Consider the following 24,207-nt stretch of genomic DNA (forward strand, 5'->3'; position numbering starts at 1 on the left):
TTTTTTTTTTTTATTGCAGTTAGTGGTTTTGCAGATTAGTTTCTGTATGAAATCAACTTTTAATTATTTTGTCAAAGATGGCTATTTATATAAGTGAACTAAAAGTGGGGAATGGAGAACTGAACTAGAAAAGTCAATTAACTGAGTGGCCATTTGAGTTTAGCTTTATTAGAATGGAGTTCATTAGAATGTGTCTAAATTTAGACAGACAAATGGTAATAAAATTCTATTTTGGCTTTTATATTTTGGTTAAAGTTCAAAGAGTACACGCTAATTCATCTACGTGTTGCACACTGCCTCTGTTGCTAATACTAGAATAATGGAACCCTAGCTACACTTGATAAATACTCTTTTTTATTGCAATCCCTTACCATTCTTTTCTCAAGCCTAGAGTCTTTGATTATGATTTGCAGGCTTGCTTCTTCCCTTTTTTTATTTTTATTTTTATTTTTTTAAAATGAGTGTTATATTAAATTATATGCAGAAAAAAGAAATTAAAAATTTTCACTACATAAAATTTCACATAAAAATATGATATATTAAAATATATCATTGAAGATTTATACTCATAGTTATAAATTATGTACATATTTTTAATATATAAAAAATTATATTTTACGTTAATAATATTAATAAAATAAAATATTTGTAAAGTTATTCTTTATAATTTGTATAAAAACTTAGAAATATTAACTGCAATTCTTATAAGTCATTTAAGATATTTAATATTTTTATTTTGATTACTTATATAACGATTAAACTTGTGATATATATTAATTTATTGATTGATTTGATAAAAAATAATATTTTATATAATAATATTAAATAAAATAAAATATTATATATTTTATACTAATTTTTTTTACACTTTAAATTTTTATTAAATGTATAAAAATAAAATGAAAAGTAAATAATGAAATTAAAAAAATTATTAAAATAAAAATATATATTTTAAAAACTATTTTATTAGCCTTTTCATATTCGAGACAAAATGAAAAATATTAGTTTTATTATTTAAAATTTAAAATTTAAAATATAAATATTAATTAATGTAAATGTTTTAATTTTTTTTATTTAATAGGTTTTTTAAGAAATATTTTAGATAGTATAATACGTGGATTAAAAATTTTTTTAATTAAAATAAATAATTAAAATTGAGATAAACTTGAATGGATTGGCTTTGATTATAAAATTACAATATAAATATAAAAAATAGTATATATTTAAATTTTTTTATTTAATAGGTTTAAAACTGATAAAAAAAAGTACTACTATGCCCATAAAAATAAACAATAAAGGCCCAAGTCTATAAGCCCAAATCCATAACTCTGAGACCTTAACGTTGGAAGGAGAAGCTTTTGATCTGCCGCCGCCTATAACAACAGGGAAGGAGGCTCATACGGTGGTTGTCGTTGATAGATTAAATACTTGTAATTAATTTACAATTAAAACTTCATAAACAAATTAGGTAATCCCATATACATTCCTATATTCACTATATATGGAACAAACAATAGATGTTAGCTCTTCAATCTCTCTCTAATGGAATTTCCATTACTTGATTCTTCTGAATGCCTCAAGAGCCAACGATCAAGACGTTCCGATGCTTTTCTCACCTACACGAATCAATTTATTTAGATTATCAATTAAAATATATCATTATGAAAAGAATTGCATAAATTACCTGTTCATCCCAATTAGTTGTTGATGTAATGTAGCCAAGTACTGTGACTTGCATTACAACTCCAATTGTCATTCCAATCCATATACCCTGCAAAGTGAAAAACAACAAATCTCTTCAACAATTTCAATTCAAATGCATCATCATCACTCTTGCAAGAAAACTAGATCTTCTTACCTTAATTTCCAGATGAAACACATATCCAAGAATGACTCCAATTGGCACCCCAATGATGTAATAGCAGCTGATGTTAATGTATGCAACCATACTCTGTCTACCAGCTCCTACTGCCACTCCTGAACCCATAAATTCTTTTACACGTTAACCATTAAAGAAATAGCAAAAACTAAGTGCTTTCCAACATATATACATACCTGTAAGTACTGCCTGAAAGCTATTAAGCAGAACTGAGAAGGCAACTAGGAGAGAAAGACTGGACACAGCTTTAATTACTTGTTGCTCATTGGTGAATATTTTAGCAATTTGTCTATCTAATGCTAAACATACTATGAAAAATAAGACTCCGATGCAGACTGAAGTGAAGAAGATGACTTTAACAGAAAATTTTGCAGCTTTAGCATCCCCTCTTCCCAGTTCATTTGAAACTCGCACACTAAACACGACCCAATGAAATCATCATTACCTTACAGTTCACATATTATCAATGATCAAGTCCTTGAGAATAGTAAAAGTTGTACCTGGAGGAAGTCAGGAATCCAACAAAGAGCATAAGTTCCCAAGCTGTGATATTAAGGCTGCATGTTCATTTTGATAATCTTCCTTTAAAACAGTTTGGACAGGCAACATCCTCGATTAATTAAGAAATCAATTGTTGTAATCTTACCAAATGGACAGGGCAGATACTTGAGTGGTCGCATCTTTCATGTACCCTGCCAACAGGACTAAAGAAGCAGTGTACCATAACTCTAAGCTAGCAAGGTAAAGCCACGAGTAAAACAAAAATGGAATATCAAAGAGAGAGAAACTATATTTAAGTCTGAGATGCAAGAAGATCCTTGATAAATTACAATTGTCAAACTGTTAATAATTGAATTAGAAGCCATTTGTGAACTAAACCATAGATCTGGAGAAGGAAATTGACTTACCAAAGCATCAAGCCTGAGGAAATTGAGAGCTTTATGACAGGAATTAAATCGGAGAAGGCAGCTAAAGTGAATCCTCTCCAAGTATCAGGACACCAGCCACCAAAGACATAAACTAGCAGTCCAATTACGATCAACCAACTTGAAATACTCATAGCACTCATAGCTCCAGGAATTCCCCAGTTGAGCTTGCTCACAAAAAGCCATGACAAGAGCACATGCAGCACAAACGAGGCAGCGGAAACCCACCCAACAATCATGTTTTTGAGCTGAGTTTGCAAGTACTTTTGGATGGCAAAAGCTAGGGAAAAGAAATAGAGCATAGGGATGAACCACAGAGAGATATATCCAGCAGTATTGGCAATTCCTTCTTCCTCACCCAGTAGCCTGAAGATTTTCCCTGAGAATATGAAGACGGGAAGCAAAATCGTCGCAGTAACAACATTGATGATGCATGATCTTTGCAAGTAGATACCCATCATGTGGTACTGTCTTGCTCCAAATGCTTGTCCACATAGAGTCTCTGTGGCGCTTGACATTCCTAGCTACACAAATGCATCTTGAGAATCAAAAACCATTTACAGTTTTTAATGGGAAAATTTGCAAGACAAGAAATTTATAAGATCTTTTACCAGTATCCCATTTGCAAATCGAACGGTGATGATCTGGATGAGTGCATAGCCAGCAAGTTGCAGTTCCCCAACGTGTCCAATGAATGCTTGTGTTACTACAAACATTCCAAATTGTGTTACTCTTGCTAATGTAGAAGGAAATCCAACCTTCCATATTTTCTTATTTTCTTCCCAAATCCTCCCTTTCAAATCATTATTATGATCTCTTTCTTGTGATCGAAGAAGCCCCTCTTCCATTTTCTATATTTTCTTTAGCTGTGCACAAAGAATGGAAATGAAATGAAATTATGAATCTCATTCCAGTCTATAGACTTTTCTGTATACTACCTGCATCCACTCTTTTCACCACTTTTTTAAATGTTGATTTGTCTAAAATCAATAATCCAAAAAAAAAAGGTAAAAAATATAATTTTTTACGATTATACTCTTATTTTTTATTAATCAAAATAATTATTTTTATAATTTTCTAAAAATTTAAAATAAAACCACCGATTGTATTAATAAAATTCCATACAAAGAAGATATCATTCCAAATAGAGATAATTATGTTTGATAGATTATTTAATTAAAGTATGAGCAGTTAGAGTAGTATTAGGAAGAACCCATCTAATAAAAATATCAGTTCTAGAGTCTAATAAAAATTTACAATCATTCAATATCAAACTCTTATACAAAATAATTTGATAAAAAAACATATAAAATTTATAATAATATTTTAATTAAAGAATATGTCTATTTTAAAATATATCAAACATTTTAGAAAATAAAAAATATCAGAGAATCTTTATTGGAAATATTTTCGGTAGACCTCTAATGCTATTTTTTTTTTATTTTATGAGTTTTTATTTTTAAATCGTGAGTATGAGAAAATTTTATAAACAGAAAATAGAATTTAGGATTAAATCTCATCCTCAATTGACAAATAATTTTATCCACGGGAGAAGAGTATGACACGCTAACTTAGCTAGATTTAAATATTCCAAATGGATGAAATATGGGCATGATAGTTATATAACATTTCGTATTGTGACATGTTGTTACTATTAATTTTCTTTTTATTTGGTATTACGACTAATTACTAAAAATTCTCCCAAGTAAAATGTTAGAGTTGCTGTAGTTTGATTTGATTTATTTAATAATTAAAAAATTTGTTTAAAAAAATAATAATAAAACACTAGAGTTAAAAATAAAAAAAAATCTCAGCAGTATTTTTAATTGGTGTGTGGCTTTCAATCACCCGCCCATTATAAAAATGCCAAACATTAAACGTAATACAAACAACTTTCTGTAATAAAGAGAAGAAATATTATTTTTTGGAATTAATAAAATCACCGGCTGTTCTAATCAACACTCTATAAATGATAAAAAAATATTTTAAGCGCGCACAGTTTTAATCCGATAATAAGTGTATCTGAATAAATTTTAAATTTAAATTTTTCAATCACCCATCTTTATTTTAAAAAATTATATATTTTAAAAAATATAAAAAAATATATGTTAAGATTTTGAAGTATCCGCAAATAAATATTAATAGACAAGAATTGCATTTTTAGGTAATGTATTATAAAAATTTACTTGACTGAGAATTTTCTAGTCGTTGTCTTTCTTATTTCTTTCAATTCTCTAACAATTTTCTGCCGAAACCAATTCTTGGGCTACACTTGAAATTTGGGTTGATAAAATTTAGAGTCATAGTAAATTATTTGGGTGATATGGGTATCGAGATGCAGACGTGCAAAATGAAAAAAAGACAGAGCATGTGAAAGAGAAAAGAGCAAAAGTAATTGAGGAGAAGAAAGAAAACATGACTTGTGGTAATTCAAAGAAACATAAAGAAGTGGTCTTTATCTGACCATTTGTCAACTTATCCTTTGTAAATGAAATAATTTTCTATAAGTCTTTTTTTAACTTGATTTTTATATAAAAAACATGAATTACATTCTAATTATTCGTGAAATATTTAACATTTAATTTCTTATAAAAATACAGTAAAACATAATAAAAAATAATATTTAAAGATAAAAAATAGGTATTCTCATCAACTTAAATCGATAATAAGTGTATCTGAGTAAATTTAAGAGACATCATATTCTATTTCTCCAATCTCTAATTTTTATTTAAAAATAAATAAATAAATAAATAATATGTATATATAAATTATCTTAATAATATTTGTCATTTGACAAAGCCTCATTCAGCACCTCAGAATCTTTTCGTAGAATAATTTTAGCCCCCATTTTGTGAAAAATTACAAAATAAAAGAAAAATCCCAAATTCATAGTAGTTCAACTAAATTATTTAATAAAATAATTATTTTATTAATAAAATGAAATTTTATAAATTAAATTATTTCTTATCAAAATTGTAGAAACTAAGTTATAAATTTTATTAAATTTGAGCTAGTGTCCATGATCCTTAGCAGTCAAATAATTAATTACAATCTCTTTTTTTACAATATTTTAAAAAATTATTAGAAGCATCTCTAGAAAATAATTTATTGTAATTTAAAAATAAAATATTAATAAATTTATATGTAATAGTACTAATCAAATTATAAAACGCAGAAAAATACTTTTCACTTTAAAAAAAGAGGCAATAATTTTCTTAAAAATGTTTTAATTTTTTTAAATAAAAAAATATTTTATGTTAATTTTTTTAATGATTTAAACATAAAAAAATACAAAAATATGTATATATATATATTTTAAACATTTAAAAAATATTTTACAAAAAAAATGTTTTTCCTAAAATTAACAATATTATATTAAAAATAATTTTAAATTATTTTTTAAATATTATATAAGAAAGTATTTTTTTCCACCACCGTCACTCCAACAATAATATTAATTGTTAGCATGGTTATAAAAAATCAATTTTTGCATGATTATAGGAGATTTGTTTAGCATAATTATAACGATTATTATCCTTATTATAATTAGTGCATACTCTTTCGTGTATATATATATATAAATAAATGTAATATATCTGTAAAATATATACAATAGAAATATATAATTTTCTCATTATTATCTGTAATCTTTCTGCTAATATGATATCAGAGCCGCAAGACTTCAATTTCTAGTTTTTAGAATCTCTTCTTTCTTTACAATTCTGATTAGTTTTCCACTAAACCACCAAATTCTGTTTGTATTTCACACACTGCCATCTCTATTCCTTTGCAATCAAGGAACAAATGGAGAAATTTGACATTTCAAAATCTATTGCAATGCTTTTAACTGACTCCAACTATAAACTCTGGATTCAAGGTATGAAAAGTTTTTTGATAGGTCACAAATTTTGACATATTGTCACTAGCGAACTGTTGTTCAACGTTCTTATCCTCACACCTCTCAGCAGAATGAGCGAGTCAAACGCAAGCATTGTCACATTCTTGATTCTGTGATTCTGATACCAGCTCTACCCCTACCTACTCCTGTTGAACCTGCACCAGTTGTTGATTCTGTACCTATGTCTGCATCTCCTCCTACCACTACTCTTCGTCGTTCTACCCCCACCTGCTGCTGTTGAACCTATACCAATTGTTGATTATGCACCTGTGCATGTATCTCCTCCTACCACTACTCTCTGTTGTTCTATCCGGTCAGTCAGTTCATGTCTGCTCCTCATTCAACTCATTTTCTCTGCAGTGCTTCGAATCCTTTGTTATATCAAATGAACTCTTTTTCACGGTTTACACTTCTCTGCTACCTCCTCCTTGGTATTATCTGGCTACTCTGATGCTGATTGGGCCGGTGATATGACTGATCGTCACTCTACAACTGGTTGTTGTTTCTTCTTGCGAGATTCTCTTATCTCTTGCATAGCAAAAAGCAAACTATTGTTGCTCGTTCTAGTACTGAATTTGAATATCGTGCTCTTACTGATGCTACATCTGAACTACTTTGGTTACAGTGGCTATTAACTCTTCTACCACCTGCTTCATTGTGACAATAGAAATGCCATACAAATTTCTCATAATGATGTCTTTCATAAGCGTACCAAACACATCGAAATTGATTGTCATTTGGTATGTCATCATATTGCTCACGGCACCATATGTTTGATTCATGTCTCGTCTGCTAGCCAAATTGTGAATATTTTCACCAAACCGCATCTTTTAGCTCGCTTCCAAGATCTCTTATACAAACTCAATTTGGCACATGCGCTACCACCTTGAGTTTGAGGGGTGTTAGCATGATTACAGGAAATTAATTTTTGCATGATTATAAAAGATTTATTTAGTATAATTATATCGATTATTACTCTTATCATAATTGGTTCATACTCTTCTATATATATATATATAGATGTAATATTTCTGTAAAATATACACAATAGAAATACACAATTTTCTCATAATTATATGTACTCTTTCCGCTAATATTAATAAACCATGAACCTTTGTTTGAAATGTTTTATTTGCTTATATAAAAGTTACTAAATGAATTGTATATTTTTATGTATTTTTATTCATTACCAAATACATATAATCTTATTAATAATAAATAAATAATAATTATATGGCTAAATTACTTTTTTTTTTCAAATATTTATTAGCCATATATAATATTATTCAGTAATAAAATTACTATAATAATATTTATATGTGATTAGCCATATAAAATCAAATTAAGTCTATGTAGACTGGATTGGGATTAAATGTAATTAATTTATTCTTAATAAACTAGGTTATCCCATATATTCCTTTAGTCATCATAAGGAATAAACAATAGTAATTAGCCATTTAATATTTCTTGAATGGAATTTCCATTACTTGATTCTTCTGACGGCCTTAAGAACCAACAATCAAGACGTTCGGATGCTTTTTTCACCTGCAAAAACCAAGTTTTATATAAGTATGTATACATAATGGCAGTCAATGAAAACAATAATCATTCATTATCTAGTAAATATTTTACAGGTACGTTCGCTATTATTTGCTCGAAGAGTTGATTTGTGTCCTTTGTGTCTTGGTGGTAGCGAGATTCTGCAGCACCCTTTTGTTGAATGTCCTTTAGCAGCTGATGTGTGGGCACGTTTAGCTTTGTCCTTGAATTTTTCAGCTGCAACATCTTTTAGCAGCTAGTTGGAGCAGTTCATCAGTAATGGTCCCTTAACTGAGGTTTTATTGGGTGTTTTATCATGTTGAGCGCTGTGACCAACAGGAATGATATTGAATGGCGTGGTCGAAGCTGTTATGTTGCAAATGTGATCATTTTGGCCCAGCGTATGCTAACTGATTGGAACAAATCTCATTTCTCGTCGTCGGCGAGAGCTTCAGCAACATCCAGGTGGACTCCTCCATCGGTTAATTGGCTAAAGAAAAACGTTGATGCATCAACAAGAACATCTTCGAGTTTTGTAGGTATTGGTTGTATGGTTAGGGACTCCAATTCTTCCTTTATGACTTGTAGAGCTTGGAGGTTCTCGGAGTTTTTTAATGCAAAAATAGCAAAAGCCACAACTGTTCGTAAAACTCTTAGTTGGTTGCGTTTGCATGGTTGGCAACATGTTATTCTTGAGACGGACTCGCAATCAGTGGCTCAAGCGATTAATAATAGGTCCTTTGGTGATGATTCAGGTTTTGGTCTTCTATTAGGACTGTAAAACTCTAACGATAGAGTTCACAGAAGTGAAATAAATGTTTGTTTATAGATTATTGTCCATACTCTTGTGGTTGGATCACATTCCCATGCAGGCTTGGAGGAATGGTTACATGTACCTCTACTTGATTTAATGCAATCCATATTTTTCATTTAAAAAAAATCTCAAAGTTATGAATTGATTTTTTTATTTATGTTTTTCAAGAAATCTCAAATCGAGTCATTTCAAGTTAGGATTTGATTTAGATTTTCAATTACTTATTATCATAAAATAATATTATCACAAGAAATACACTTAACATTCATGCAAGAGGATGAAAAAAAATCTTGTAGATAGCAAATAATTCAAGGAGATACATGCCAAAATAAGTGGTTTATTTGATGAGACAAGGAATTGACTAAGCATCCATCACAAGATAATTGTTTTATTTGATGGATTTTGCTTTTTCATTCTATATTGTCGCCTTAAGAAACGAGTGGCTGATGTTATTAAAGGGAGAAAAAAAACAAAAAGAGTAGGTAAAACTAGCCAATCGTATGGTGGATATTGAAGTATTGGTAATGTTTGGAGTTAATGAAATTTTTCATGTGAAGAAAATATTTCAAATTTAATGGGTTAGTTTATCTTTGTTTTTATCTATGCATATTTGGTATTTTTATTGCAGAATCGCGACTTGTATTGATACTCTGCTTTTTAGGTTATATTCTTCTTTTTTAGTTAGTTATTTTCAGATTTTTAGCTAGTTATTTTTTTTCCTAAATTTAACAGCGATATCATTTATTTTGATTATAAAAGTAGATTAAATATCAAAATGGATTATTAAATTGCCAAAAATAAAAAAGAAATGCATAAAAGATGATATTTTTTTTCACCTGTTCATCCCAATTAGTGGTTGATGTAATGTAGCCAAGTACCATAACTTGCATTACAACTCCAATTATCATTCCAACCCATATGCCCTGCAAAGTGAATAACAACAAATCTCTTCAACAAATGCATCATCATCCCTCTTGCAAGAAAACTAGATCTTCTTACCTTAATTTCCAGATGAAACACATATCCAAGAATGACTCCAATTGGCACCCCAATGATGTAATAGCAGCTGATGTTAATGTATGCAACCATACTCTGTCTACCAGCTCCTACTGCTACTCCTGAACCCATAAATTCTTTTACACGTTAATCATTAAAGAGTATAAGCTTCAATGAAATAGCAAAAACTAAATGCTTTCAACATATATACATACCTGTAAGTACTGCCTGAAAGCTATTAAGCAGAACTGAGAAGGCAACTAGGAGAGAAAGACTGGACACAGCTTTAATTACTTGTTGCTCATTGGTGAATATTTTAGCAATTTGTCTATCAAATGCTAAACATACTATGAAAAATAAGACTCCGATGCCGAGTGAAGTGAAGAAGATGACTTTAACAGAAAATTTTGCAGCTTTAGCATCCCCTCTTCCCAGTTCATTTGAAACTCGCACACTAAACACGACCCAATGAAATCATCATTACATGACAATTTATATATATATATATGAATAGTTGAGTCCATCTGCAGTATGGTAAAAATTAAAATTGAACCTGGAGGCAGTCATGAATCCAACACATAGAACAAGTTCCCAAGCTGTGATATTAAGGCTGCATGTTCATTTTGATAATCTTCAGTTAGGACAGGCAACGTCCTCAATTTATTAAGAAAATTACTTGTTACAATCTTACCAAATGGACAGGGCAGATACTTGAGTTGTCGCATTTTTCATATACCCTGCCAAGAGGACTAAAGAAGCAGTGTACCATAACTCCAAGCTAGTAAGATAAAGCCATGAGTAAACCAAAAATGGAGTATTCGTTAACTAAGCCATATCCTGGAGAAGAAACATGACTTACCAAAGCATCAAACCTGAGGAAATTGAGAGCTTTATAACAGGAATTAAATTAAAGAATGCAGCTAAAGTGAATCCTTTCCAAGTTTCAGGACACCAGCCACCAAAGACATAAACTAGCTGTCCAATTACGATCAACCAGCTTGAAATACTCATAGCACTCATAGCTCCAGGAATTCCCCAGTTGAGCTTGCTCACAAAAAGCCATGACAAGAGCACATGCAGCACAAATGAGGCAGCAGAAACCCACCCAATAATCATGTTCTTGAGCTGAGTTTGCAAGTACTTTTGGATGGCAAAAGCTAAGGAAAAGAAGTAGAGCATAGGGATGAACCACAGAGAGATATATCCAGCAGTATTGGCAATATCTTCTTCCTCACCCAGTAGCCTGAAGATTTTCCCTGAGAATATGAAGACGGGAAGCAAAATCGTCGCAGTAATAAGATTGATGATGCATGATCTTTGCAAGTAGATACCCATCATGTGGTATTGTCTTGCTCCAAATGCTTGTCCACATAGAGTCTCTGTGGCACTTGACATTCCTAGCTACACAAATGCATCTTGAAAATAAAAAACCATTTACAGTTTTTAATGGGAAAATCTGCAAAACAAGAAATTTATAAGATTTTTTACCAGTATCCCATTTGCAAATCGAATGATGACGATCTGGATGAGTGCATAACCGGCAAGCTGTAGTTCCCCAAAATGTCCAATGAATGCTTGTGTTACCACAAACATTCCATATTGTGTGACTCTTGCTAACGTTGCAGGAAATCCGACCTTCCATATTTTCTTATTTTCTTCCCAAATCCTCCCTTTCAAATCATTATTATGATCTTTTTCTTCTGATCTAAGAAGCCTCTCTTCCATTCTCTATCGTTTCTTTAGCTGTGCACAAAGAATGAAAACGTAGTGAATTTATGAATCCGTTCTAAACAAAGATAAAGTTATAGCTTGTGAGTGGTGTGCCTACTTCAATTATTCACAAGAGAGGCATTCTAGTTCCGCCACCAAAATCATTGCATCAATGAATTTGTCGGGTCCCATTGCAAGTATCTCATTACACTCTTCTGAAATGGAATCTGTGGTCCTTATTATCAATAATAATATTATTAACTAATGGTGATTAAACCCTATTTTTTCCAGCTTGAAGATGGACCCATGTTTCCCTTATAGTATTTGAATTCAAATATATTTGCTTTACTTCTGTTTTGGAAGTGTAGCCGAAGATGCTGGTGACAATGGCTTATTATTACTGACACCAACCAGAAGGTATTTTTTCTTTTTTTTACTTTCCTTTTTGTCGTCTATTGACGAATTAATTGGCGTTTTTTCTTTGATCTAAAATTTTTCATTTTATATTTCTACATAGCAAAAAAATGTGAATTTTTTAATTAAATATCAGATACCTTTAAACTAGACTGTAAGTGCCCACAAATATTCACATGCTACAAATTAACAAATCTCACTGACAATGCACATCTGTTTCACACGTGATCTCTCAATTTCCTCCTACACAAAAGAAAATGAAAGAAAAAAGAGAGTACAGATTAGAAAAAACCCTCGCAAATAATCACCATATCTATAAAAAAAAAAGAAAAATAGGATAAACAAAAATATACAGGTCCGTTGGGAGGTGGGAGGGAGAGATCCACACCCTTTTAAGCGAGGAATAGGGCCTCAGGTAAACAGCAGAAAGCAGTGGCAAAAGGAGCTAATCCTCCTGAAACAAAGAACAGGCATAGAGTATATCTTACGAATATTAAATTATTTTTTATTTTTTTAAAAATAAAATTAGAGATCGATAGATTAGAATCTGAAACTTCTCAAATTTAGCACTTATTATCAGATTAATTTTATGAGTGCCAAATTTTATTTTTAGTAACTAAAATTACATATATTAGCTTGTCAATTTATATATTTGTCCTAACATAAAGTTACTCTGGCACCATATAATTTCTCGTTTTTCACCCATCTACAGTATTTACATACGCTAAAGTAGATAGAAAATTTTTTTTTGTTTATTCTCCAATTCTTTGTAAGGTTTTCTTTCTTCTTCTTCCAATTTTTGACTGATGCGACACAATGTAGGTGTATTATTGTATTATACTAATATTACAAGTGGATAAAGGCTATTATATAAAAAATTTTAAATTTTCTATTATTTTATAATTTACTCAAAATTTTTAAAAGTTTATGTAATTTAATTTAAAATTTTTAAATTTATTTCTTTTCATTCCGTTTAATCCGATGCTTTCTATTTTACACTTGTTCCAATAGAAATTGCTAAATTTTTCACTTTATAAATATATTATGGGATGTCTATTATAATAAATTTCATAATATTCATTATAAAAAATCATATCATTGTAATAAAAAGTAAAAATTATAATTATATTATCTATAGTTGTATCATTAATTTTCTGTTAAGACTTAATAGTATAAGTTAATACAGTAATAAAATATCTAAATTTAAAACTTGAATAAGAGAAAATGTATTTTGTTTACGCGACAATGTCACGTATATTATTTTATTATACTATTATGATATGTAGATAAAGGCTATTATGCAAAAAAAAATTTAAAACTTTCTATTATTTTATAATTTAATCCAAATCTTTAAAAGTTGATATAATTTAGTTTAAAATCTTTAAATTTATTTTTCTGCAAAAAATTATAACTTTAATTTTTTTTTATTTATCACTAGTTCCAATAAAAATTATATGAGATTTTATATTTATTGATTTTTTACTTTCTATATATATTATCAAGTATCCAGCAAATTTTATTATATTTATTATAAAAAAATTATATCAATATAATATAATAAAAAATAAAATTATAATTTTACCGTCTACTGTCTACAGTTGTACCATTAATTTTCTTTTATTGCACAATAGTATAAGTATAAATATTGTATTAAAAGCATATATAATTAAAAATTAAAAGAAAAGAGAGTCAAAATTAAAAAGAAAAAAAGATAAAAAAGTCTTATTATAGTTTTTTACCCCAAACTTATGGGAATAAAGTATAATAATAGAGTTTAGAAATTTAGTGGCGAAAAAAAAAAAAAGAGATTTTGAGTTGACTATATTAATTTTTAAAATTTTGAATTTTTTGTTTTAAAACAAAATTACTGATTGTATTAATAAAATTTTATCAAACAAAGAGAGATATCATTTCAAACAGAGTGACGATTATGCTTAATAGATTCTCTAGCTAAAATATGAGCAGTTAGAGTAGCATTACGACGAATCCATATAACAGAAATATCAATTCTAGAGTCTAATAAAGATTTACAATCATTCAAAATCAAACCTCTGCATAAGATAATTTGGCAAAAATGCTCTTCAAGTACTTGTCTAAACCCTGCATAAGATAATTTGGCAAAGATACTCCTCACTCTTTCTCATCTCTCGAGTATAAATCATTAAAACCTCCCGAATAAAGCCATGGAAGAGAGTTTTTACGATATAAAATTCGAATAAGATTCCAAGACTGACGTCGTCGTTGCGATTCCGGAAATCCATAATAATTAGTAAACATCCATTGAACATTACCTTCCGAAACAACCGAATCAATAAAATTTGAAGAAAAGCCAACTATAGAAACATATCCATGATTCTTTCACATTAATGAAATGCCTCCTCCCAATTCTTGTCTGATAAGCAATAATCAAAACGTAAAAAATTACGAAAAAATTTCATACGAGAGCTAAGAGTTTTTTTTTTCCATCAAAAATAAAATGTTCGGCTTGTAACTAGAAACCAAATCATTTAATGACATAACTGTTCGAGGATTGCCGCCATAAATCTGCCAAAGAGGTCTGCATATTCTGAAAATTGATTGGATTGTATGTGAGAAACATCCTCACCATACAGAAATCACAAGTGACGATCGAAATATCTCTGAAACTCTTAATAAGGACAACAATATATTTTTCTTTATCGATAGTCAATTTGACGTAGATCGTTTTCCATGGAGAAAGGAAAATAAGAAATTAGGTTTAAGGAAGAAGAAAAGACGAGAGTATCAAACCACAAAGGGACTGCAGAGGAAACTTGCGTCGAAAGTTAAAATTTTGAATTAAATTATAAAATAATAAAATTTTTAAACTTTTTTATATCAATAGCATTTATATAAATTGCATATGAGTATAATAAAATAATCCACACCATGCTACATGCTGCCATATCAATAAAACACCCCTTCCTAATTTAAATTTTAAATTTAGATATAACTACAATAAAATTTATAATTTTGGACAATTTTATCAACTTTAAAAATTTGACATTAAATTATAAAATAATAAAAAATTTTAGATTTTTCATATAAATAGACCTTTAGAATTCTATCAACTTGTATGCCATTAATTAATGAAAAATTCTTAAGTTGATCTAATTATGTGAACTCAAAACACATGAATATAAATCTCATATAATTTTTTATAGAGAAATTCATATTTATATATTTTGAGTCTATATAAATCAAATTCAAATATATTTCTTAATTAATATATATTTCTATCCACGTCCATTTCTTTAATGTGAAATCTTTGTACCTAAATTGATTGCTACATTTCACCCTAAAAAAAAAAAAATTGATTACCCAAATGTGCTAATACAAAAACCTCTTCGTGTTCATAGAAACCTAACGGTCACCACTTAAAAGGAATAATAAACTTATGATTAATACTATAATAAGGATAATTAATTAGTCAAACTATTAATTTATTTTTAAAATATGTGGAAATATTGACCTAAATTATTTGAAAATTGAACTTTTAAAAAATTTCTAAGCATATTTCATCCGCATTAGACTTTCTAGATATATATATAATGGGTTTCACCTAAACTCTTTACAATTAGGTAGATGACTTTATATATTTCTAGTTTATTGAATAAAATTAAATTTTATTCGTATCAATTCGCTTTATTAAAAAATAAAATATTCTTAGTTAGTATTTGCTATTTATTATGAGATTCAACTCATTACTAAAATTACAATAAAGGATTGATGCTCGTCTTTTTCTTTATTCTCTCTGTTTGAAATTGAAATAGAAATCCGTAATTAGAAATCCGTAACTAGAAACAGAGAACTTTTCTGTAATCTGAGTTAAAAGAGTTCTCATTTCCATATAAAGACCGGAAGATGTCAGATTTACTTTCTGATTATTAGCTAAGATTATAGGCCAACTCCTTAAAAACTCGAATACACATAAAACACGTATATACAATCAAAAGAGAGAAGTCATCTACGGTACACCTACTAAATAATCGTTAAAAGTTTTAATTAATATCATTTAACTAAAATGATATAAGAGAAATAGTAGACTAAAAATTAAAAATATTATTAAAAATTTTTAAAAATTGAAAAGTAAGTATTTATAATAAAAAAAATTAATATGTAAAATTATAAAAATATTCAAAAAATAATTAAAATACAAAATTAACTTCTGAATGATAAAATTTTTCTTTCAAACTTTATGATAAGTTTATAGCTTTCATCATATGTTTTTAAAATTAGTGCATCTTAAAATTTTCTTATCATAAATTTCCGTCCTATTTTTAACTCCTCTTTCGCTCTCCGACTTTCTTTATCCATTTTCGGCTAATTTTTTTCAATATCTTAGTGATCTCTTTAGGTGGCCAACGCTGACGATCTCCTTTTTGTCTATTCCATTTTGTTCTTATTTTTCATATTTTATATTGCATTTTTCAATGATTTTCAACAAATCTATATTTGCATTTAAATCTTTTCTTATCCATGGATTTTGATTTTTTTTTTCTTTTTTAAACAATTTGTTAACTCCTTTTTTTATCAGGATATGTTGTCAACCCTTGTAAGGATATTTTTCTTTTTATTTTATGAAATAACAATAAAATATGTACTACTTACAAACCTACTTTTGAATAGTTCAAATAACAAAATAGACTAAAATCGAGGTCGAAGCAAATTCAATTCAACAACATATAATATTGAAGGAGTGGTTTAAAAATGTTTCATAATCTAAATCAATGAGATTTCAAATCTACACTGATGTGAATTTCTTTTGCATATTTTAAACAACTCCTTCAAAATATATTTTATATTAAAAATTATCAGTTACATAATTTTTTTATGGATTCTTCAAAAACCAACGGTTGAGACGTTCTGATGCTATCTTTACCTACAAAAATTAAATATTTACTTTTCAGTAACTCAAATACATAATAAATTTAATTAATTTAAAGTGCTATATAAATTTATTGTAGAAAATAGTTCAAATCCTCACTAATTAAATAAAATTTTATGTTAATTTAAATTTTCTTTTCATCTTTTTTTGCATGAAAAATTCACTACAACAAAATGAAATATAACTAATAATATCATTGTTGATCGATAATTTAATGGATAAATTTTGTTATTTTTTTTTTATATTTTTCAGTAATTTATCTTTAGTTTACAAACCTGCTCATCCCAATTAGTATTCCATATGAGACAAGATAAGATGACAGTCTGTGTTAATACTCCACTCAACAGTCCAATCCACAAACCCTGTACCAAGGTGAAGAGAGAGTGAGAAAAAAAAACTGCATCAACCAAGAAATTACATTGCTAAAATCTTAGTACATTGCACCTGATCGGTGTAAGAAGTTTCCATTAGGATTTAGGAAAGTACATTGCACCTCCCAATTTGGATAAGTTTCAAAAGCTCAAGTCCACCCTCATGTTATTAACCCCATTTGTAAATTAATCAAATGAAGCAAGTTGTGTATATGGTCAATTAGAATTGCTTGTTACCTTGACTTGAAGATGAGCAACGTATGCAAGCACAATCCCTAAAGGTATCCCAACGCCATAATAGCAACCCAAGTTAATAAATGCAACAATACTTTGTTGACCAGAACCTACAGCTATTCCTGCAGAAGTTCAAGTATTAGAAAACCAAGTGAACTAATTGATATATGAGCTTGATAATTATGTACTTGCCGGAGAGTACTGGCTGAATGCTGTTGAGTAACAGCGTGAATGAAAGTAGAACAGAGAGGTCTGAAACCATATCTGCAACTTCCTCGTTGTCTGTGAAAATATATGAAAGTTTTCGACCGAAGACTAATGCCAATACCCAGAATACCACTCCAAGACATGCTGAAGTGCAGAGAACTACTTTAATGGCAAAGTTTGCGGCCTTTGCATTTCCCCTCCCCAATTCATTTGATACTCGCACGCTGTGCAAATTAGAACTTGTTCTTAATTATATGCAAAATATAAATAAGTGGGTCTCACATGTAATTCTATTATATTTCTTGTGTCGTGAGTATCAAATCTAGGCAAGAGAATCCATCTTATAAACCTAAAACAGAGACTTTGTTCTTTTTTTGGAGTGTGGAATGTTGATTATTGCAAGAAATACCTCGCAGCTATTAAGAATCCAAGGCAGATCATGAATTGCCAATTACTGACATTAAGGCTGTGACAAGAAATTAGCACAAGTTAGATGGATTAAAACAGAGAAAATACCTTCTTAATTTAATTTACACAATACAAGGCTGATTAAATTCTTACCAAATGGAGAAAGCTGATATTGCTGTGGCTGCGTTCTTCATGTATCCAGCTATGAGTACTAGAATAGAATTGTACCACAGTTCTAAACTGTCAAAGAATTCATCAGTTATTTTGATAGAATAATTAATAAGCATATATAATTTTCTGAGAGAAGCTTGGAAAAATCACCAAAACATGAAGCCAGAAGAAACTGAGAGCTTGACGACGGGAAGGAGATCAGAAAAGGCAGCCCTAGTAAACCCTTTCCAAGTGTTAGGACACCACCCTCCCAAAACATACAAAAATAGTTCGACGACAGTTAACCAAGCAGAAATGTTCAATGCAGCCATTGCACCACTGACCCCCCAGTCAAGTTTGGTCACAAAAACCCAACTCAAAAGCACATGAATCACGAACGAAATTGCAGAAAGCCATCCAATAATCTGGTTCTTCATCTGGGTTTGCAAGTACATTTGCATTGTCAAGCTAAAAACAAAGTAGTAGAGGAAAGGGATGAACCACAGAGAGATTTTTCCAGCTACTACTGCTATTTCCTCCACCTGACCAATTAGTCTCAGAATTGGCGTGGCGAAGATGAAGAGAGGGACTACTATCGTCGTAAGAATATGATCAACAATCCACGATCTCTGCAGATATATTCCCAACATGTGATATTGTGCAGCTCCAAATGCTTGTCCACATAACGTTTCTGTTGCGCTTGACATGCCAATCTGCCAAACCTCCAATTAAACCAGGTGATGAATATGCATACTGATATAGAAGAAAAAGAAAAGCAAAAGCTTACCAATATCCCATTAACAAATCTCACGAAGAAGGTTTGTTCAAGTGCATATGCAGCGAGCTGCAACTCGCTGATGTGACCGATAAACGACTGAGTCACAACTATCATTCCGAAATAAGTCACTTTGGTTATCATTGCAGGGAAGGCAACCCTCCATGTCTTCTTAGACTCTGTCCAAATTCTGCTTGTGAGATTAGCAGTTTCGAGCTCTTCTGTTCTAAGAAGCCTTTCTTGCATTATCGCTTCGTCCATGGTTCTGTACAAAGGCGTAGCCCAGTTGATTATTGATCTTTAAGTTCTTAATATTCAATTATATAAACCAGACTAGCTGTTGGAAGATGCAACTTGCTTGCTCCATACGACCAATACTATGTTGAAAATTTTATATATATATATAGTAAACCACATATGAAAAGATAATTAAATTTTATATATTAATTTTAAAATTTCGATTAAAATTATACAAAAATTTAAAAAAATTGAGCTTTAATCTATCTTTATTAAAATGTTTAAATTAAAATGTATTTTTACGAGTATTGATTGATTGATTGAATTAGGTAGTCGGCGGTAGCTATCCAAAAGAATGGACTCCTCATAAATTTAATAGGTAATTTACGTCACATATTTGGACCAAAGAAATAAAAACTACAGACTTTGGAGACTTTATTATAATTATAGTAATTTTTTAAATTAATTTTAATTATATTTAAATTAATTTATATAACACATAATATATTTTTATTATATAATTAATTTAAATTAAATTTTAATTAAGAAATTAAATTTCTAATTATTTAAAGATTTTTATTTAAACAATAAAAAATTAAAAATTTTAATTATATAATTTAAAATTTTCATATAATAAAAAATAATAGGAATCGAAATGGAGAAAGGGGTTAACAACCAAATTAACACTTGAGATAATTTCATTAATGAAATAATAAGATAAATATACCACGATACTAATTTTCAGCTAATAAAATTTTAATTACGCACTCACAAATTTAATTTGGTGATAAGTGTATTTAAATAAATCTGAAAGGTTATTAAATTCTATTTTTCTAATTTCTAATTCTTATTTTAAATAAAAAACTCCAATTACATATTAAAATATATAAAATTAATTTTAAATCTATTAAAATTTCATATTGATTTAGCATCAGAGGCTTTTCATTTAACGGTAAGAAGTAATTCATATTTCAATTTAGTTTTGAATACGATTGAGAACTCAATCGGTTTAATTTTAAATTGAACAGAATAAATTAAAAATTATTTAAATATTTATAAAAATTAAATCAAATTAAATAGAGAATTGATTTGAATCAAATTGATTTAATTTAATTCAATTTAGTTGAGTTCCGTTAGACGTTTCAATAGTTTTTCAAATAGAAAATATACCACAATATTTTTTTACATTTTTTTAGTATTTTATCATTTAATTAAAATATTTTAATTTTATTTAAAATTTAATCTCTATATTATAAAAAAATAGCATTATAAATAATCGATTTAATTCAATTTTTTATTTTTTTAATCGAAATCGAATAAAAATAATCAATTTTTTAAAAATTGAATCATTTATAAAATTAAATTAAACTTTTAAATTAAATGGATTCGATCGGTTATTATAGCTTGAATCGAATATTGTTAACGTTTACTCTAAACGTGTGAAGATAAATAATATATTTCAAAAATGTGCTTTTTAAATTCAGCACAGTAAAGTAGCGGTGGCAGACAGGTCACTATTTACAAATAGTAAAATGGCAGAAAGACTATTCACCAACAATAAAAAGGAGCAGAATAATGGCAGACAAGTCACTATTCATGAACAGTAAAAGCCCGCGTGATTCAACAGTAAAAACTCCTGTGGCTCAACAGTAAAGCTTAGAAATTTCTATATAAAGGGAGCCTCTCCCCTTGTGAAGGCACACACTTGTAATCCCTCTAGAAGTTATTTCTTGTAATAATAGTATGAAATTATTATCTATTTCTTCATTGTTCAATTGATTTATTTTATCTTCTTCTTCTTCATCCTCATTCTCTTCATTAGTTGAAGATGATTCAGTAGAAATAGAAGAGAAAAAAGAAATAAAACCACATGTATTTAAACCATATCAAGTATCTAGTTCAAGCCAAAAAGAATTAAAAGCTAATAAAAATGAATTTTTACAAAGTCTAAAAGACCAGTTAAGTAAAATAGAAACCTCAGAATCTATATTATTTATGTTTTCTGTTATAGCAGATGCTGATGAAGGTGATTCTGGTGATGAAGGTGCTATTTCAGCCTGTTGATTTAAATAAAATAGAAACTCATTTCATTTTATGAATACATTAAAGGTAGTCACAATAATATTCCAGATTTTCTAACTCGAGAATTCTTACAGAAAAATGGGAAGGACGAAGAATAAACATAAGGAAATAAAGTCTAGCTCCAGCTCTACCCCTAAAGCCCTTTTCGAACATTCGGAAGACGTCATCCTCCAATAAGAACCAGGCATCTTCACACTGCGATAGCAATGAAGACGACTGTTATGGAATTTTATCACCGGTAAAAATCAAGAGTAAAACAGGAAAGAGAAAGGATAAAAAGAAAATAAAGGTGCAAAAGGAAAAGAAAGAAAAATTAAAGAAAAAAGGCATCTTCACACTGTGATAGCAATGAAGACGACTGTTATGGAATTTTACCACCGGTAAAAATCAAGAGTAAAACGAAAGAGAAAGGTGATCAAGTATAATTTAGCCACATTTTTAGTATATTTATTACTGTTTAATTACACATTTTTCTAACTTAATTTATATTTTTGTTATATTTTTGTAGAAAAAGAAGAAAATGGAAAGTTGGAGAAAAAGTGAAGAAAAAGCTGAAAAAGTGATTGGGTCAAAGTGATTTGGCCAAAACACTGCCCAGATCAAGCTGAAGCAAAAACCTGGAGGCAACAGATAGAAGTGATTTGGGCAAGCGATCTGCCCAAATCACCGCCCAAATCACTCGCAGAGACAGAAAGCTAAAAACTGGACTGACTCACGGAAAAGCGATTGGGGCAAGTGATCTGCCCAAATTACTGCCCCAATCACACTGACAGCAGAAACAGACAGCAGAGGTGGGAAAAGTGCAGGGAATCGAAATTCGAATTTTGAGAAGTCCAAATCCAACTTAATCACTGCCAACACAATTTCAAGAGCCACGAAAGAGTTTCTCACCTAAGAAATTCCTTTTGCAATTAAATTCAACATCAAAAGAGGAAACAAAAACCAAATCAAAAAGGGATTTCAAAACCCTAGATGGATGGGATTTTTCAGCTACAAAAGAGCAGCCTCCAAACCAGCAAAGGGACATCATCTCTGCACCTTCGGAAAATTTGCAGAAACACAGCAGCAAGCCTGCGGCAGTTTCCCCTCTTTTTTTCTCCTTTCTTTTGTGATTTTGTCCACCATGAGTGGCTAAATTTCATTCCTTTCTAGTTGAAATTGGGGAAATTCAGATTTGTGATGAATTGAGAGATTTAAAACTCCATTATTAAACTCCTATTTGCTTTCAATATTTATGCAACTTGATCTTTCTATAATTATTACTTTGCTTTTGGAATCAATTTAGGCCTATTGCTTTTAATTGCTTGAGTAATATATTGTTTGAATGATTTAAGTCCGTAATTTCTTAGGTTGTTTAAACACAAGTATAATCGGTTGCATAATCTAAACTTGACCACGCGGTTGGCAATGTTAGAATTGGGTTTCTCTAAGTCTTAATGCATTCAACAGTTGTTCGATGCTAAAAGCCCCAAGGACGTTCCTTGGCAACTTGTTGACTAGTGTTTGATTAGCGAACGTTTCCTAATCAAACTAGAACTAAGGAGGAATTTGGTTATGAGAAGCGTCTTCCACAACCAAAACTAATTTATTGAATTAAAATAGGAGTATTAAATAATCAATGATCAATTCTGAATAAACTGAAATAGATCCATATTTCAACTAGAATCTTTCCCCCATTGAAATTCTCACTTATTTAAATTATTGTTTTCTCTTGTTTTTTTAGATTTAATTCATCAAAACAAACCCCCTTTTTTTATTTATTTGTTATTTATTTGTCTAAGTCATTATTAGGAAAGTCCATAGTGTCAAATCCCTGTGGTTCGACCCTATTGCCACTATCTACAAGTTAATTATTGATTGTTTAATAGATTTATTTTTTACGGTTTCGACAACCGCTATCAAAAAGATAAAAAGAAAATAAAGGTGCAAAAGGAAAAGAAAGAAAAATTAAAGAAAAAAGGCAAAAAATATGCTTAGAGTCAAGGTTTTTAACATCTTTTGCCGATTTACAATCAATTCTTATTAGAAACCTTTAATTTAAAAAATCAGACTGGAATTTATTTATGCAAATCACGATACTTAAAATTTCTTTCAGGTGTGGTTTATAATGGGTTTTAAAATACTGATACACCTGGAGTACTTTTGGGGATAAGACCTCATCAGTAATACCCCTATATTGCCACCATTTTAAAAACTAATTAGGAAATCTGGTGGTGGTTTTAATGCTTTGTTGGTCAAAAATCCTGACAAATTTGTAATCCTTCTTTCTGAATTATACTTACTAGTTGGCCATATGTTAATTTTTTATATGGTATTGGGTTACCAAATTGTTATTTTATATTATTCCTAATATTTTCTCCTAAAAAATAAGAAAATCCTGCAATCAGATTAAAATCCAGCGCAATAAAGCAGCGGTGGCAGACAGGTCACTATTTACAAACAGTAAAATGGCAGACAGACTATTCACCAACATTAAAAAGGAGCAGAATAATGCCAGACAAGTCACTATTCATAAACAGTAAAATTGTCCTTTCAATTGGTTGAATAATACATTGTTCTATATAATGTCCTAAAAATCTAATTTTAGTCTGAAATAAATTCATTTTAGTTTTACTTAGAGCTAACCCATTATTCCTTATTATCATGTCCTTAGATGTTTAT

The 24,207-nt window shown here is 29.4% G+C and overlaps 3 protein-coding genes across 6 annotated transcripts; all 3 read right to left on the reverse strand.

The window, feature by feature from the left end:
- Positions 1–1,256: 1,256 nt before the first annotated feature.
- On the reverse strand, positions 1,257–3,723 carry LOC110622582 (protein DETOXIFICATION 24). Of its 2 annotated transcripts, none has more exons than XM_021767141.2 (8): positions 3,417–3,723; positions 2,788–3,329; positions 2,526–2,612; positions 2,380–2,436; positions 2,056–2,294; positions 1,859–1,977; positions 1,685–1,771; positions 1,257–1,616 (listed from the first exon to the last, which is right to left on the reverse strand). In XM_021767141.2, the coding sequence occupies exons 1-8, from the start codon at positions 3,651–3,653 to the stop codon at positions 1,521–1,523; spliced, it is 1,464 nt and encodes a 487-aa protein (XP_021622833.1). In that variant the 5' UTR covers positions 3,654–3,723; the 3' UTR covers positions 1,257–1,520. The 2 variants fall into 2 exon arrangements, with proteins under 2 accessions (XP_021622833.1, XP_043815634.1); XM_043959699.1 differs by having other exon boundaries at positions 2,788–3,325; positions 3,417–3,716.
- Positions 3,724–8,071: 4,348 nt separating this feature from the next.
- On the reverse strand, positions 8,072–12,011 carry LOC110622442 (protein DETOXIFICATION 24). Of its 3 annotated transcripts, XM_021766936.2 has the most exons (9): positions 11,881–12,011; positions 11,541–11,795; positions 10,912–11,449; positions 10,744–10,830; positions 10,606–10,662; positions 10,268–10,506; positions 10,056–10,174; positions 9,893–9,979; positions 8,072–8,248 (listed from the first exon to the last, which is right to left on the reverse strand). In XM_021766936.2, exons 2-9 carry the CDS (start codon positions 11,692–11,694, stop codon positions 8,153–8,155), a joined length of 1,377 nt encoding a protein of 458 aa, XP_021622628.1. In that variant the 5' UTR covers positions 11,695–11,795; positions 11,881–12,011; the 3' UTR covers positions 8,072–8,152. The 3 variants fall into 3 exon arrangements, with proteins under 3 accessions (XP_021622628.1, XP_021622627.1, XP_043815514.1); XM_021766935.2 differs by lacking the exon at positions 11,881–12,011 and having other exon boundaries at positions 10,912–11,453; positions 11,541–11,869; XM_043959579.1 differs by lacking the exon at positions 11,881–12,011 and having other exon boundaries at positions 11,541–11,838.
- Positions 12,012–16,871: 4,860 nt separating this feature from the next.
- On the reverse strand, positions 16,872–19,585 carry LOC110623631 (protein DETOXIFICATION 24). The gene is made up of 8 exons (XM_021768633.2): positions 19,240–19,585; positions 18,624–19,165; positions 18,456–18,542; positions 18,304–18,360; positions 17,880–18,118; positions 17,691–17,809; positions 17,358–17,444; positions 16,872–17,076 (listed from the first exon to the last, which is right to left on the reverse strand). The coding sequence occupies exons 1-8, from the start codon at positions 19,486–19,488 to the stop codon at positions 17,026–17,028; spliced, it is 1,431 nt and encodes a 476-aa protein (XP_021624325.1). The 5' UTR covers positions 19,489–19,585; the 3' UTR covers positions 16,872–17,025.
- Between the last annotated feature and the right edge of the window lie 4,622 nt (positions 19,586–24,207).

This window comes from Manihot esculenta, chromosome 9 (assembly GCF_001659605.2).
Source record: "Manihot esculenta cultivar AM560-2 chromosome 9, M.esculenta_v8, whole genome shotgun sequence".
Classification (NCBI taxonomy): domain Eukaryota; kingdom Viridiplantae; phylum Streptophyta; class Magnoliopsida; order Malpighiales; family Euphorbiaceae; genus Manihot; species Manihot esculenta.